Source organism: Polyodon spathula, chromosome 4 (assembly GCF_017654505.1).
Source record: "Polyodon spathula isolate WHYD16114869_AA chromosome 4, ASM1765450v1, whole genome shotgun sequence".
NCBI lineage: Eukaryota > Metazoa > Chordata > Actinopteri > Acipenseriformes > Polyodontidae > Polyodon > Polyodon spathula.
Window position 1 is genome coordinate 44,321,596 of NC_054537.1, and position 17,493 is coordinate 44,339,088.

Consider the following 17,493-nt stretch of genomic DNA (forward strand, 5'->3'; position numbering starts at 1 on the left):
CTGGTAAATTAATGCATCAAGGGGGTGGAATTTTTGAAAAAATGCCAGAAAAATTCTACTTGCCCCCTCCCCATCACACAAAAGACACACACAAAAGTAAAATATAACTTGTAGGACTTTGCATTTATTTAACACTGGACACAATCAATTAGTAATTAGCAGGGGTGGATCAAGCCTTGTAGCTTGACTGGTTCACTAAATTCTTCAATACACAATTGTTCGATACACAAAAGGTTCCCCGTGAGCCCACCCCACCTCAACAAATGTATAACATACTTTAAGATTGATGAAAGTAGGAGGTGCAACACCATAATAACATTCTTTATTATTTAGTGTTTAAAAAGAACAAAGTAGGGGGCTCCCAAGTGGCGTATCCAGTAAAGGCACTTTAGCATGGAGATTGCAGGTTCGAATCCAGGCTATGTCATTACCAACCGTGACCAGGGGTGGTGCACAACTGGCCGAGCACCACCCCAGTGGGGAAAAAAAAAAGTTAAAAATAGAGCAACGTTTTGGCCAGATCCAAGACCTTCCACTATCCATATTCTGGATGGAATATACTATATTAAGGACTACATTTCCTGTGTCTCTGATTATGTGGTTTACTTGATAAAATGTCCATGCAGACTTGCATATGTTGGTGAAACTACAAGACCTGTTAAAACCTGCATTTGAGCATAAGAGTGCAATTAGACAGGATTCCCAGGTAGCAAAACATTTTAAAGGAAGCTAAACATACAGCATCTATGTTAAGATTCAAGGTTACAGAAAAAACACAGGATGCCCACTAGAGGGGGTAACAGACAACAATTGTTGTTATGCTGAGAAGCTTTCTGGATTTTTACACTGGATAGCATGAGTCCTATGGGACTCAATGAAGAATATGACTTAAGCTGCTTTCTCCTTGATAGATAAACTATTAGATACTTGTGCTTGGTAATAAAATGACTTAATTGTTGATCACAATATTTTTTGTGGTATGTGCAGCCACAAATATTTTTGAGTATGTTTGGAAAATAATGTATTATTGAAATGTATGATAAATATAAGTTTTCAAATATCTGTATTGTAATTCAATAGTACTGTACAAACATCATGATGACTACTTGAATTGTTTATCTGGAATGACTGAATCACCAACTAACTAACTGACGTCATGTGCTAATGTATTTTAATGGTGTGTGCTGTTTCTGTTGTTGAAGAAAGCCATCTGGCCAAAACGTTGCTCTGTTTTTAGCTTTGTTCTTTTGAAACAATAATAAAAGAATGGAAGTTTGATCTACAGTCTATCATTGTGGTGTTGCACCTCTACTTGCATTAATCGTGAACTATATTGAGATATTTGGTAGACTGATCTGGAGGTAGCCCCCAGGAATGGAAATACTGGTAATTATATAAACAGTGGGTGTGCCATACAGGCAACATGTTTTGGACTTTACTATTTGGTAACATACTTTAAGGAAAATTTACTTTCAGTGCAGTTTAGCACACATTTGCAAGTATACTTAAGTAACATACTAAGCGTACAACTACAATAAGCAATACTTGGGAGTTATTAAAATATAAAAATAGCTTCTGCCTGTTGTCCCCCCCCCCCCCCCCCCCCCCCCCCCCCCCACTCTTTCTCTACAACCTGAATGAAACTGCTGATATACAGGTGTTTTAGTTTGTTGCATCACAGATACAAAATCATTGCCAACTGTTACTGCTGCTTTGTGGAATTCTGATTTTTCTTGAGGTTCTTTCAGTTTCGTAACTGCTGGACCCCAGATTTAAACAGGATTTGTGTATAACCTGTTTAATTTCTCTGCATTTGTTTTTACTGTGTTTCTACTAAATTACATGTGATATTTACACTAGGCTCCATCATCAACTGATGACTAAAACAACCAAGAAAACTATGAAAGCCATTCCCCCCTAAATGACCCAGCTTTGCTGTTTGATGTCTTCTGCTTTGGGAATTCCTATTTCTCATGAGGCTGCAATGGCTGCATGAAAAGCTCACAGTGCTTTAGATGCTGTAGATGAGGCGTACGAGAGGAAGAAACTGCGGTATGCTCAACTAGCCACTGAAGTGGAACAGCGATGATGGAGAGTCCGGGTTTACCCAGTGGAAGTGGGTTGTCGAGGATTTGTGGCACACTCTACAACCCGGTTTCTCAGAGACGTCAGAGTCAGTGGCCAAGAGTTGCGTCGCACAGTGAAGAACTTATGTGAAGCAGCAGAGAGGAGCAGCAACTGGCTGTGGTTGAGACGGAAAGATTCTGGCTGGGGATCTCAAGCACAATAGAAAGAAAGAAACGCTGATGTACAGGTAAGTAAGCTGGGCTGAGTTGAGTGGGGGACGGAGGGGGGCGATTCTGGGACGCCAGAATCACCGTTGAGCCCTCTTGAGGTGTCGTGGGCTAGTCGACGAAACACTGAGGATGGAAGGTGCCCACTTGAAGACCCCAGAGATGTACCCTACTTAGCTCAATCCAGACGGTTGTCATGCTGATGCGCTGGGGAGACCGCACTGTGGTTGATCCCCGGAGCCAGCATCACAGCCGTTGTGTGTGCTGATACGCCAGGGAGGCAAATAAGCTGATCCCTGGAGCCAGCATTACACTTCAGCCATTAACACCAGACAGAAGGATATCTACATCATTATTTGGAAGGAAATGCAAATGGATGGAGACACATATGGATCACATTAGTTTACTGTAAAACTACGTCTTAGTTGGTGCTTATCTTGGCGAGAGCCGAGTTCAAATCAGCATGAAGTTTTAACATCTACTCATGGAAATCATGCATCTGACAAAAAGTATGTGTTCTTACAATATAGTCTGAAGTCATTTGGGTGGCTATTCTGCATCTAATTCTGAAAAGATAAACCATTTTTATTTTTATTTTTTTATTTCTACTATATACTTATTTTCTTAAACACTGTATAACATTTTACAGCTATTTTTCCTCATCTAACATCTTGTCCCATGATGGGTAACTGGAACACTGCTGCAGCAGGGTGAGCCTGGTTTCATATCGTGAGGGTTTTTTATTTTTTTTTGGGAGGGCAACATTCTTTACCCATAACATTCTCACTAAAAAATAAATAAATACATGAATTAATACATAAACACATTGCCATGAGATTTAAGCTGCACCCACTTTGGATGCGAGCAAATAATTTAGAAGTCACTGCAGTCAAATGGAAGAATCCACACCAGCAGCGAGTGACGGTACTTTGAGAAAATTCTGCGTTGCTAAAATAGAACCTGTTTCTATTTTTTTTGTTTTTTTGTCTCGCGACTGACCAATCAGAAGCAAGGTTATACCCTTGAAAACACGTCAAACCCACGCCTCAAATCACGTCACGCCTAAAAACAAGTTCATGTATTCCCAGTAGTCTTGCAGGTGGTGCATTTAGCAGCACCAAGATATTTTCTTTCCGATTATGCAAGTTGCATAAAAATAGGTTTATTAATAAGCAAAAATAAACCGGAGCATACATGCAGCCTACATATCCAGCATTTCAATGAAAAATGTGCACTTTTGCTGGCTTTTAAAAATGACACAAAAAAGGTCCCGCATTCACACTTGATCATGTGACATCATTTAAGCTATAGCTTTTTCTGGTTTGTTTGTTTGCTTTTATGATAAATAAATTTTTTCACTAAATTGTTCTGTGGCACAAATCTGTACAACAAAGCCAGCTACAAGTTTGTATTCTATGTGACACATGCCAATATTACCAAGCTCATAGTTTTGAAGATTATGAGCCATATCTGTTTACCGGACTGTTTTTAAAAGAAAAAATAAATAAAAGTCTTGCGTCTTGCCATGGCACACGACCTTGTTCTGTGTATAACTATCCATAAGTAAATTAGGTCAGAGAAGGTTCAAACACTCACCCATTATCTGATGTGTCACAGTCTTTAACAGCGTTTACTATAAAGTAGAAAAATAGATTTGCAGAACATCGGTAGTAATACAAGGTAATAATAATAATAATAATAATAAATAATAATAATAATAATAATAATAATAATATAGTGATTATGTATGCTTAACAACAACAACAACAAGAATGTAATAATAATAAAATTATTTTGCTGAAAATATCAGTTCAACTGTACTACTATTGACCAGCTGTGTTCAGACACCAGGCTTCAAAATCGCTATCTCAGCGCAAGCTGTTAAACCGCAACATATCGCCACAATTCTCTAGTGTGTACTTGATAGAGAAAACCCTCCAGAGCCCTTCATGTCCAGTGAATCATCCGGTAAATTCAAGAGAAACCCATGTTTCCACATCAAAACCACCTCAGCAACAGGCTGTGTATTCAATCCTCAGGCTGAACTACATTTTCCATGAGGGAGTCTACATAAGTATCTATAAATCAGCCACCCCAAAAATCTCCCATCCACTTACAAAGATGCTTTTTAATACACCATGATTTTGACTAAAGGTAAGCCACTTCTCACAAAAAAGGTACACAGAAATACTACCAAGCTCAAACACCTTTGGAACAAGCTACAAAACAGTTGTATATAAAAAATGTTAAACCGTGTAATTAGCACGCCCACTAACCTTTTTTCAGCCTACTTGAAAAAAACAAAATTGCCACGGAAACCTGACTGCAAAAAAAAAAAAAAAAAAAAAAAAACACAACACAGAACTGGCACACAAAATTGAGCTCCACGACACTGAAAAACCACAGGAAACTTGCTGTTTTAAAGTTTCACGTTTAAACAGTTCACTTTGTTCACAGTCATGTTGTAACTCCTAGTACAGACCACTGCAATTTTGGTTTTCTCTGTACTGTCTCACATAATGCAAACCTTATTTTCCATTTTGTTCAAGTTATCATTTTTAATACAATTAGTTATGCAGTGCACTCTTGTCTATATAACTCACTGACATAAACTGTGTGGAGTAAACCCCCCCACAACAAGCAGCACAGAACCTTAGAACTGGCAGTAATAAAAATGCTCATGCCACACACTACCCCATGCAGTACTCTATATATACCAGCAATCCCAAAACACTGAACTACTGCCCTGGAAAATACTGTTCATTCAAATTATTCTTAGCTTTTCACATCCTTATAAATGGGTTCATCATTTTGTTTAACCGACTTCATTTGCTCTATGTTGCAGGCCTATAACTGTGCCATATTTTATTTCCACACAATTTTGAATCGAGAATGTGAATCTTTGCAATAAAAAAACACTCCACCCCATTATTGTACTAAATCGTTGTATAACTTATTCTGGTAGTAAGGTATAATATACAAGTTCAGGTGTGTAAAAACGAAGTTTAAATCCACTGCATTCAGTGTTGCTGAAGTATACCTCATTTTTATTGGCCATACATTAGCTAATACAACCCATGAAACCTGGAATATAAATAGCTTGACAGATTATACCATTTTAATTATCAGTGTGTCCTTTAACATCGGTTTAGGTGTTGCTTACACATTTATTTTTCTCAAAGTCATGTGTAAATGTTATTAATTCATTATTTATTTGTTTAAATTTCTTTTTTAACACTTACCTTTTATTTTATATAGCAATAGAAAAAAAAAGCATTTAGGTAGGGCTGCCAATTAGCACTGTACTGATTAATCTTAGGACCTAAATCCGACTGAGCCCTTGTGGAGGGAACTGACTTATAGTTCTAGCAAAACTAACCCAATTTATAACAGAGCACACTATTTTTGAAACATCACAGGTACCTGTGATAATAAAGACATCCTAGGTCTTAAAGATGCTAACTGGAGAACACAAAGAAAAATGGTTTACAATGTATCCATCTATGTTACAAAATCTCCCGTGTTTGTCCAGGTATTAAAAAGCCCACAGTGCTGAAATGTTAACCTCAGAGCTTGCAGCTGCGCTCTCCCACCTCTTTGATGTTGGACTCGGGTACGGTTTCAGGCCCGATCTCTTTGTTCACATACAGCAGTGCGTAAAGGTAACCAGCCCGGCCATAAAGCAGCTCATCGGGGAGATCGGAGTTAGAGCCCACCACTGTTCTGTGCAGCTGTAGAAGCCTTAGAGGCAGAAAGAACATGAGTTAAACAATGACAGAAGGAGTGTTTGGATAATTCTAAACAGTCACTTCTATATCATTCATTTAAGTTAATTGCAATAAAAAGTTCACAAAGATATAGTATTTGAGAATAACTTAATTTATTCTCAGACATAATAACATGTATGCTGTGAGCTCATGGGTGGTAGTCTGTAAAAAGGAATTTCTGGGTAAAATGAAGTCCCAGAACTTCATTCTCAAGCAGAAATGCAAGTCTACACACTTGGTTTTGCAATACATGGTCAGTCTGGGCTAGGAATTGAATCTTAGCACTTGAAAGATATAACATTACCCAAGTTGTGCTGTTGTGCCTACTTTGTAATGCATTCTTTTTTCTCAGTTTCATTCTTCAGTTTATGGTGGACCACAGCCCCCACAGCCAGCGGACCCGCATCGCCACACAGGAAGGTGACTCTCCTGCCGTTCAGGTTGCGCAAGGTCCTCTTCACGTAGTCAAGGGCTCTCTGCAAATGGGCCGGCTCGTTGTTCACCTGGTAAAGCTGCAGGTACAGCAGGGCTATACCTGGGATCAGAACAGGAGAAATAAGCCAAAACATGCAACAATGTAACAAACAGGTTTAATGGCTTGCAGTGACATTATATATATATATATATATATATATATATATATATATATATATATATATATATATATATATATATATATACACACACACACACACACACACATATATATATACAATATATATATATATATATATATATATATATATATATATATATATATATATATTATATATATATATATAATTTGTAAAACTAACATGTGGCACAATGGTTTGACATAACTTTTAAATACATTATATGGAAGTTACATTTCTTCAAGAAGTCCCAAAGTTAAATGAATATGACCTATACAACTCCTTTCTCATCAGTGCCTGGTGGTGACATTTGTGGTTAGTGTGGCAGAAATTACAGGGCTGCGTGATCAGTAAACAGGCACTGTCTTTCACTGCTTTCTCCTTGCACTGCAGCAACTGTTGGTTTAGCAGGATTTTAAGTCCAATAGCCTCTCCAACATCAAGTAAATAAAGCCACCAGTAATATAAAGTGCTATACTAAGAAAATCAAAAATGCAGATCTGTACCAAATGTGAAGACAGCAAGAGTTTCTGGAAAACATTGTACAATCTGCAAAAGCAACTGTAATTTCAACGCAGAATCTGAAAAACTACTGTATGCTTCCTATTTCCATAAAAGTTTCTGTCACGTTTTTTTCTTTATTCATTTCCGTATGCTAATGTCATAATGTTGTAAAGGCAGATATACAAACTGGAAAACTCTCTCTCTCTCTCTCTCTCTCTCTCTCTCTCTCTCTCTCTCTCTCTCTCAGGGTTGTAGGAAGAGCTTGCAGGGAGGCCGTTTGAACACTGGTGCGGTAGGAGGGTGTTTTTTTGCTACCATTTTCCCGCAAAAAAACGATGGTAAAAAGCGTTATATTCGCAACGTGAATGAGTCGTGGTCCCAGTGTGCTTGTGAATGTTGTCCAATAACGTGTCTTGTTATGTCTAAATGTTACATGTTTTCACAGGGTTTTGAGGTATAAAGGGACAGCTTGTACGCAAGATTGTACTGATATGATTAATAATATTAGTAGGATTGTACAGCCACTACTGTGTTTAAAAAAACATGTTTTTTTTTTACCATGTTTTCATCTGTAACTACTGACAGTAAAATATTGCAGCAATTCTGACATTAAAATTCAATAAATCATAGTGAGACAAATCCTTCATTTTAAAATAATAAATGTGTTTAGGATTTTATTTCTTCGAATCCAGTTTTTATTAGTTTCCAAAATATATTTCAACACATTTTAAAGAAATAGCAAACAACGGGGAAAACAACTTAGCTGTGATTTTGAAGCTGTGTGTTTCTGGCTTGCAGTCTGTGAAAATGTTCTTTTGGGACCAGGGGTTATGTTTGAAACCACAACTGCTTCATCTCCCTGTGACTAGGGTGACTGGTATTCCTTGGGCTGCATCTTTCGGAACATGATTCTGGTAATTGGTCTGTACAATTTCTTTATAAAATATTTTTCGTTTGGATGCCACGTGGGTTTTTTTTTGTTTTTGTTTGTTTGTTTGTTTGTTTTTCACAAGCAGCGCCGTCCGCTGATGTCCCCGTTTGTGGCATGCATATATTACGTGATCATGCTAAAGAGCTTTCATTTGGGCAAAATGAAATTAAACTAAACAGTCTGTATTGACTCATCTACCAGCACACGGTGAATGATGGACAGTCTTACACAAGCACATTTTTCAAAGCCTTTTGGGAAAAATAGTTGAGCCACAAAGGAAAAAGATTCGCTTGTGATGACATGGCGAGCAGGAACGTAGCATAACAAGTTGGGTTAAATAAATAAATCGTTCAGACGAAGAACAGTAATGCGTATTCCAAACAGTTTTGAGATATTCAATCTTTTTTATTTCAAGGTCTTAGAAAAAAATCCAAAGTTCCACAATTTTACAATAATCCTTTTTTATGGCTTCAGTTTCCCATAGGTAGATTTTCATATAGTATGTAGGTTTTCAAATATAAAATGTGGGACACAGTACATGTCCAGTTTTACTTGCGATGAGTGGAAAAAAACGTTTATGTTGTATATTCCTTGACTATGGAACAGCAGTGACACGTGTGATCAAGTGTAAGTTCTTTTAATGGTACAACAACCATATATATATATATATATATATATATATATATATCGAAACAACAACAACAAACACAAAACTCCACAATCACATAATCACAGTAAAATTTATTATAATATTTAAAATGTGAGATGATGCACGTTAATATTATAGCTTTTTCTAGTAATCAGAAAGTAGCCTATATTATTTTAACTACAAGTAATACAATACAGCTCACATGCTGTAACTACTACTATGCAGTAGACTACGATTGAAAAATAAAAAAAAGTTGTGAATTTAAAAAAAAAAAAAAAGTTTAAATGATACATGAAAAATATTTATGCTATTTTTGAAAGAAGAATAAAAACTGCACATTATAGCCACATAATCGTAGGCCACTTTAATGTTTTGAAAGGTAAAAACAGGTTACTCAGTCGGACAGAAACAAGAACACTATGGCAAAAATCTAGTTTCCGATTGCGCCACGACATCTGGGGCTTCAGGGTGAGCGAAGAAGGGGACCAGGTAAGAGACTGTGCTTTGTGGTGCTCCGGACTGATCTTCAGGTCCAATGGCTGGAGGTCCAGGCACTCTTACCAGGTGTTCAGGAGCACAGATTACTGGACTGCACTGCTTTGCAACGGACTTATTCTCAGGGATTTAGGTTGAGGCTGTGTTGGCAGTAGAGATCTCACCTCCTCCCTTGTTTGAAGCCCCTGGTTCCAGAGAATGCACTGGCTCCACTTCCTCTGGCTCCAGGAAGCACTCCTCCTCTCAGGAGACCATGGGGCTTCTTTCACAGGCTTCACAGCTGCTTCAGTCTGTTCATCTCTCGTTCCGGCAGCCCCCTCTCCAGTCTCCATTTCTTGTTCTACTCTATTTGAGCAGCAGTGTTTTTATTTATTTGTTCAATTAAGTCCTTCAAATCCATTTTCCGTGTTTTGAGTCAGAAGGGTGCTTCTGACACCATATGTGAAGGAGACGCTTACCACACAGGCTCTCTCGGGCTCTTTTCCCTTCAAAACACGACCCTAACACAGGAATTGCAAGAAAAGTACTTACGCACATTTTAATGTTTACAAAATAAATCAAAACAAACCAAAAACCTAACTCCGCTTTTAGAGCGCTGACTGCACACGTCAGGAACCTAGTTCTAGTAAGCCAGACAGCTAAGCTGTTTCCCAGCTGGAAAACAGTGTTTCACAAAACAAAAAAGAAACACAGTTACCTTTTTTTTGGTAGGATTGAGCACCATTTCAGTTGGTCTCCTTCACACAGCAGCAGCCCTGAAGGGACTGGCTGTTTTCTTAAAATACCCTGCACCTGGCTATAATTTACAATAGCCAGGTACAGGTGATAATTAACTAATAAAATAATTAAACAATTAGATTTTTGGCAGGGAGGATATTAACCACCTCCTTGCTGTGTTACTATATATGTGTGTGTGTGTGTGTGTGTGTGTGTGTGTGTGTGTGTATAAGAGAGTGTGTTTTCACCATCCTGTTGCCTTCTAGTCAAAATTAGAGATATTAGTACTGCCACAGCCAATTGATTTGCCCCATTGTCGCTGTATTTTATTCATCCAGGGCAGGTGAAACATCAGGAAAACCTCACAAATTGTGCATCTCTGGATTCTATCAGGCAGTATGTGATGCCCCCTCACAAACATTTTTTTGTGACGCGACCTCCTCCATTGAGATGCGACGATCGCATTGGGCAGTGTGTTCTGGACTTAAAGTGCAGCCATTCATTGCGACCCTCGTTATCATGATTGCTGCTCATTATTTGTCTGTGTTGAGTAATTTGCATTGCTCTTAAGCTTATATAGGCCGCAGTGCAAAATAATTGCCTGGCCACTAGGCAATTTGGATTTTGCAGCTACAATTACTTGCACTGCATCTATCCTTACATCAGCACCATGATGTTTTGACAGGGTAAAACCAAAAAGGCACATCACCACTACATAGAAGCCATGACAGGTCACAGGTCAAGTGAGATTATTATACATTGTAGATATGACGTGGCCAGAAGTGACAGCAGAATTACAAGAACAGGGAGGCTTCAAAAGGCAGCACAAGGAAATATTTCCAGCCACAGCAGTGGGGAAATTAGATATATTATCTAGTTAACAAAAAATGTACCAGATCCAGCGAACACTCACTCACCTGTCCATCCTGTGTAAGCAGAGAAGTCGTGTGGGTCGGCCATCTTCAGGCCCTCCTCCATTTGCTGTAGCAGGTCATTGATCTTCTTGTTAACCTTATTCCTGAAGCCATCGCTGATCTAAAAAGAGAAAGCATTTTCAACTGCTAGCCATCACTGAGGGTTTACTGAGCACCTGCCCCACTACTCAAAAATTCAGTAAGAATCTAGTATGTTCTACCCTGCTTGTAGAGTATGCATTGACTGCAACACAAATCAGCAACCTTATGGCGATCACAATAAAATAAGGGTGCTCAATAGCACTTCATACAGAACTGCAATAAGAGAGCTCAATAGCACTTCACACAGTACTGCAAAGAGTGCTCAATAACACTTCATACAGTACTGCAGTAACTAGTACTTCCTGCAGCTACACAGTGCACACGTAATTTGGCTCTCCAGTGACATTTGGGAGAGGAGTCGGAAACCAGTGAAATGTTTGTGATTGACAAGGTTGGAATGAAATTACTGATGCTATGAATTCTGAAGACACTTTAACGGGAAGACCTGATGTGAAATGAAAATAACTGGATTTACGACCAGGGATACTTTAATAAAAATATCAAAACAATCGCGAATATGTTGAAAAAGATATTGCAAGAATAAATACAATAATACAAAAAGCTAGTAAAGTCATGTGTTGTGTATTAAACCCTTCAGCTTGTTCAGTAACATATTAAGTTAAATCTGATGTATTAGAATATGAATAGTATTGTCATTTTTTGTATTTGTATTGCTATACAGAGCAGACAGCAGGACGGAAATAAGACTCGGGTGATAAACTGTGACACAATACACAGTGACACAAGATAAAGTACCTAACATTATACATGCATTGGACAAAATTGGTTTAAATGTGTATCTGTTCCAGAAACCAGCAGTTTAAAATGTCTGACTTTCTGAGCCTGGGATTGACAGCCCATCTTATTGTCTGTCACGTGATTCAGAGGCAGACTAAACAGCTGCAGCATGTCCTTTTTAACACTAGAACCACCATGTGGGTCAGTTTGACCCATTTTGCAATTAAACTGTTAATTACTTTTCCGTTGTAAATCATACGTGTATGCCCGTTTTTGACTTTTCCTAAATATATGAATTAAATATCTTGATGCCGTTTGATAGCCAGAATTGCAAAAATGATAAAGTTATAAACAGTTCTATCTAGATCCGCCACAAGGGTCAATGTGACCCAGGCATTACAATATATGTCTTTTTTTAATATAACGTAACATTATATATTTTTTTGGTAAATGCAGCAAACAAGACACGCCCCCTCCTCCTAGCACACATTTTTTTTTTTTTATTTCAAGCCTTTCTTTGTTTGTAGACAGAGATTGCTATGACTGTGGATTTGTCAAGATGCCAACTCAGTGAAAGCATAGTTGCTTATTTTTCAATGTACCTGGGAGACAACCATCCTTTGTTTTGTTCCAGAAATGCAACTAGGAATATATCAGAAGGAAATATTTAATCTTGAAAGTAGTCATTTTGACTGGAATACGGCAAGCTGCACTCAGATGCATAGAGCAAACTGAAATGACAGGTAGGATAACAACTTATGTGCATAATAGGAAACGTATGTTATATATATATATATATATATATATATATATATATATATATATATATATATATATATATATAGCAGGTTTGTATGTACCAGTTTACATGTGTTTACACAATAGTGTTCAATGGAACTACGTCTGTGTTTACAACACAGCTCCTGGATGCAGGCACAGTCAGCTGGCAGACGCGTACGCTCATCCATAGAGTTCAATGCAGCCATCATACCTTAAGTAGTGTTATATTTTATTTTTATGTAGTATTAGAAACAATGATTTCCGTTCTATAGTTTTGTGTGTACATATACCCATTTACACCTGTATATTGGCATATGTACATACCCGTTTCTTTTGAAATGTGTATTTTATTATATTTTTTCACTGTTTGTAGTCATGCTATATATGTGCTCATTTTAAAAATAAAGCCTTTTATGTTTAATTTTCCATTTAAATACGGTGTTTCTGCAATGCAAATGTTAGATATGATGTTCATGAATATAACTTTTCAGTTGTATCCGACGGTATGTCTTTCATTTTAAAATTGTATGGGTCAAAGTGACCCACGTGGCGGTTCTACGTAGTTTGAAAATCAGGCAGTTCTAGTGTTAAACCCCATTGCACCTGGGTCTAAGGAAATGAAGCATGACTGTACAATGCTGAACACAGAGGAACTGGGTAGGCTGCTGTCAGCTTTTACAGGAGAAAACTAGGATAAGTAGTGCTGCTAGTGAATACTATGAATCCAATATTTAGTTGTTTTTTATTTTTATATATAGCCACAATTTCATTTGTGCACACCTGATGATTCTCAAATATAATCTTGCTCAGTGTTTAACTAAACTATTTTTAATTGCACCCATTGCACACATCTTTGCTAACATGAAGCAAGTCCAGGTAGGGGTGGTCTAATTTAATGACCAAAAGGTGGCAGACCAGAATACAGTTCTGTTGTCTCTAATCTTGTAACTTGTCCTAACATGGAGTTGTTGTGGTCTCACTGGCTCTCTAGCTTGACACATTAAGAAACATCTGAAACAATATTAGTACCCATGACCCTTTACAATAGCAACCATGACACATCTTTAGATTCCTAACTATTTCTAAATTTATTCATATAGTTACAGGGTAGCTCTGGTTATTTTGAACCCGCAAAGACCCGAATATAGGCTTTAAGGGCTTACAGTGTTTATTCGCTGCGTTTTTCACGCCTGGCATTTCTCTGCTATTGTTGTATTCCGACTTGCATGTCAAATATCACAGGCAAGATGGCGGAAAGTCTGATTCCAGCAGTGCAGAATATCCTGTTCTTTATGATAAGCAGTACAAGAAATATTTTGATAAAGAATACAAACAGAAATGAGGAATTATGAGAAAATCAGAATTCCAGGTAAGCACTATATTGACATGTTAAAATAAACACACTGTTTTGACTACAAGTTTTTGGTTCCACACACAGTTGAGATACCCATCCTATAGCTGTATGCTACGGTTGTGAAGGAGTCGTCGGTAACAAGGTATCTGTGAGAAATAAAAAAAATACACATACAAAAAAATCACAATGCATCGAAATGACTGCGTTTGGTAGTCCTATCTGTACTTCTAATTTGTTTAAACAATACAGCGGCTGACCTGACACTCACAGTCTCCCAGTTGCTCTCTCATGCTCCCTTTTTATTAGCACCCAGGATATGCTATACACGTACATACACATTTTTGTAGATCAATCTTTCTCTTCTTTGGAGCAATAACCATACGGCAGAGTGCACCCCATATTGCCTATATTATATCCAAATTTAGCAAGACAGGGTGTTGATTGCTGTGTTTCTCGTCTAAAAATCTAACCTGTTTCGATTTTTTTTCGCAGCTTATTTCGCATATTTTTCCACAGCAATTATGCTCAAGTGAAAAGTAGTACAGTGCTCCCTCGCTATAAGGCTCCCGGTTATAACGCACCTCGGATAGAACACTCCTACAGCATGTCAATTCCCTATACTATTGATTCATGCAATAGTACTACAGTAAATACAGTACCGGTGTTGTTCAAACTATAAACAACTTCTCACTCTAACTTCCATTTCTGTCTCTCCCTTTTGATACAGTATCTGAACTGAAGAAAAACTGCACTGGCACTTAACACAGACATCTCATTTGGCATCATTGTCATTGGATATTCACCTCCCAATGTCCAGCATTCTTTTGGTCACATGGCTAGTCTGCTTCTACTGAAGCTGGATCTAGCGTGGAGGAGGTGGAGATGATCGCAAACGGCATGCCACCAATTTCAATTGTGGAGGATACCGGATTCAACTTTACTGTCTTTTGTTGAGCCAGATTACAGAAGGCTGTGTTTTTTTTTTTTATTAATTTATTTTTTTTAAACAGAAATACTTCCATTTTATGTTTATTTTTTGGTCTTCTTTGTTTTCTGTTGCTGCCAGTCAGATAAGTACAAACTATTGCTATTAGTAATTTATATATTGATTATTTGGATTTTAGCACTGTTTGAATAATTAGACTGCATATCATTTCTGTAATAATGCAATTATTGCTCGCCCACTAATCAAAACAGGCCATTATCCTACCGCCAATGCTATTATTGTTTCACATTGCTTCACTGTTTTTATACATTTATTTACATATAGGGCTTAATTTAGTTCTTATTATTTTCTGTCAAATAACTTAATGGGCTTTTAAATAGGCCAAGCCTTCATTTTTCACATGCAAACGAGATAGCAACATGTTAATAAGCAAATAATCTTTATTAAAGGTAAAAATAAAGGGTTTTGCTGGACACACTATTATAATCATTATGAGGAGTAACTGTATTTAAATTAATAAAGATGAGTCGCTTCGGCAGACACAGGGGGATGCAGTTGACAATGCCTCTCGGGTGTCCAGGTTTTATTTCAAATACACACAGTTGCAGTGACAGGTGGCTGCCACTAGGGTACCAGCAATGATAGCCCTAGTGCAGGAGGACATACAGAGTGTAATCAAAATAGTAACTCTAAAACAAAACACAGGGAGAAAACAGCCAAAAACAAAAGTTTGCCAAACACTGGCTTAGCGCTGCTCCCACTAAAAGGGAGGTCCTGCTCTGGAACCTTCTCTGACACATCAAAATCCCCTAAATTAATCCCTAGCCAGTTCTTTTGGTCTAGACTGCTGAAACTAGACCAAAGGAGCTGGCTTTCCAGCTCCTTTTTTATACCATGTGGCTGGGCTTAATGATCATCAGTTGAAATTCAAAACTTTTCAACTTTATTTACAATTGCAAAAACCCGCCATATCTAGTACACACTGGCATTTAATATTTTATTTAAACTATACCTATAAAACAATACAGTAGTTACACGTGCAGGGCTTTTGCCCTGCCACAAGCCCATTTAGTGGTTTCACAGAAGAAAAAAAAAACATAAATTAAACCAATTTTACTATTAATGCGTTTCTCTGTTGTGCTTGAGATACACAAATGGATTAACAGGTACTGGTGTGCGTTTAAGGACAGTAGAAAACCTGATGTAAAAGACCTATGTGTAAACATATATGCGGAAATTTATAGAAGGCTGTTATTTTAAAATGCTCAGCGCTCTTGCAGCTATGCACTTCCCCCAAGACGGCAGTCTTCCAGTTTTCTCCTACTGTCGAGAATGCACAGAGGGGGACGCATACTATCACCCTTACACAGCGTTTTTTTCAGAATGTTTCTACTTTAACGATTAAACTATATATTTAAGCTAAAACATTTATTAACTTAACACGGAATTTAGCATCCCTACTGTCGCTTTTTTTATTTGTAAAAAACATAGCATTGATTACATGGTGCATTAACATGATACATGGTTAATTCACGGAAGGTTACATTTTTGCTTCACGATATACATTAGTTTACTGCAAAGCTACATCTTAGTTGGCGCTTATCCTGGAGAGAGCAGAGTTCAAATCAGCATGAAGTTCAACATCTACTCTCATGTAATGGAAATCACGAAGATCTGGTCACATCCAGTGACTGCTGTGAATAGCGCAGCTGGCAACAAGGGAAAGACCTCGTGACAGCATGGAGAGACAGCTGACAGGAGGAAAAAAAGAGACCCCATTGGGGCTGGCAAGGGTTAGCTACCCTGGTCGGCAGTATCCAGCTCTTTGTTTTCAAAGGTAAACAGGATGCTGGTGACACCCGCCCAAGGCTTCTAGTTAATTAAAGAGAAAAATACCCCTAGAGTCTGAGAGAGCGGGGGAGGAAGATGACTCAACATTGGATAATACGGTTAAGGACTTAGGAACAGAAACAGATATGAGAATGGAGAGTACTTCACAAGTACTAGCTCAAGATCTGCAGTTAGCAAAGGCATGGAACTCCAGGTTTGAGTCTGCGGCTGAAGCAAGGCGACAATGGTCAGGGGTTTGAAGATTCATCAAGGGAGAATGAAAAGCTTGAGGGAGAAGGGACAAGGGCCTCGCACTGATCAGTACTTCTTACAAAGTCAGTCAAGTCAGTCGAATGAAATCCAGCGACAGGAAGCAAGCCACAGTTCTCAGGATATCAGCACCCCTGTCATAGACGTGAGGAGGACTTGCGTGGATACAACTAGTGATGAACCTAATGATCCTTGCAAACCCAGTCAGACGAACCAGCGTAAGAGAGAAAAGAACCTCAATGGGCACAAGCCTGGAGTTAAATGGCCAAGAGCTTGTGAGAAAACTGCATGGGACACAGTAAACACGGATCTCTGTTTTACTTTGGAAAGGTTAAATGGAACAGTTGAATAGAAGCTAGATAAATTTGGGTACATCATCTACGCATATGGAAGCAAGAGGTTTGGAATTGAAAAAAGGAAGGAAAAAGTACAAACTATTCCAGGAAAGTATAGCTGGTAGCAGGAAATTGAATGCTTAGTTAGAGAACGGAGGCAGTTAAGAAAGCAATGGAGAAAAGCAGAACAAAGTCAGAAGGAGGTACTCCATCTGTTACAAAGGGTCTGTAACAGGGAGAGATCTGTACTGAC

At 38.1% G+C, this 17,493-nt stretch overlaps 1 protein-coding gene across 1 annotated transcript in view; it reads right to left on the reverse strand.

The window, feature by feature from the left end:
* LOC121314568 (lanC-like protein 2) overlaps positions 1 to 17,493 on the reverse strand; it is a 52,066-nt gene that overhangs the window by 21,923 nt on the left and 12,650 nt on the right. Inside the window, exons 3-5 of the mRNA XM_041247982.1 lie at positions 10,889 to 11,006; positions 6,389 to 6,596; positions 5,888 to 6,035 (exon numbers count right to left, since the gene is read on the reverse strand). Coding sequence (XP_041103916.1) covers positions 5,888 to 6,035; positions 6,389 to 6,596; positions 10,889 to 11,006 — 474 coding nt within the window. The remainder of the gene's footprint in view (positions 1 to 5,887; positions 6,036 to 6,388; positions 6,597 to 10,888; positions 11,007 to 17,493) is intronic.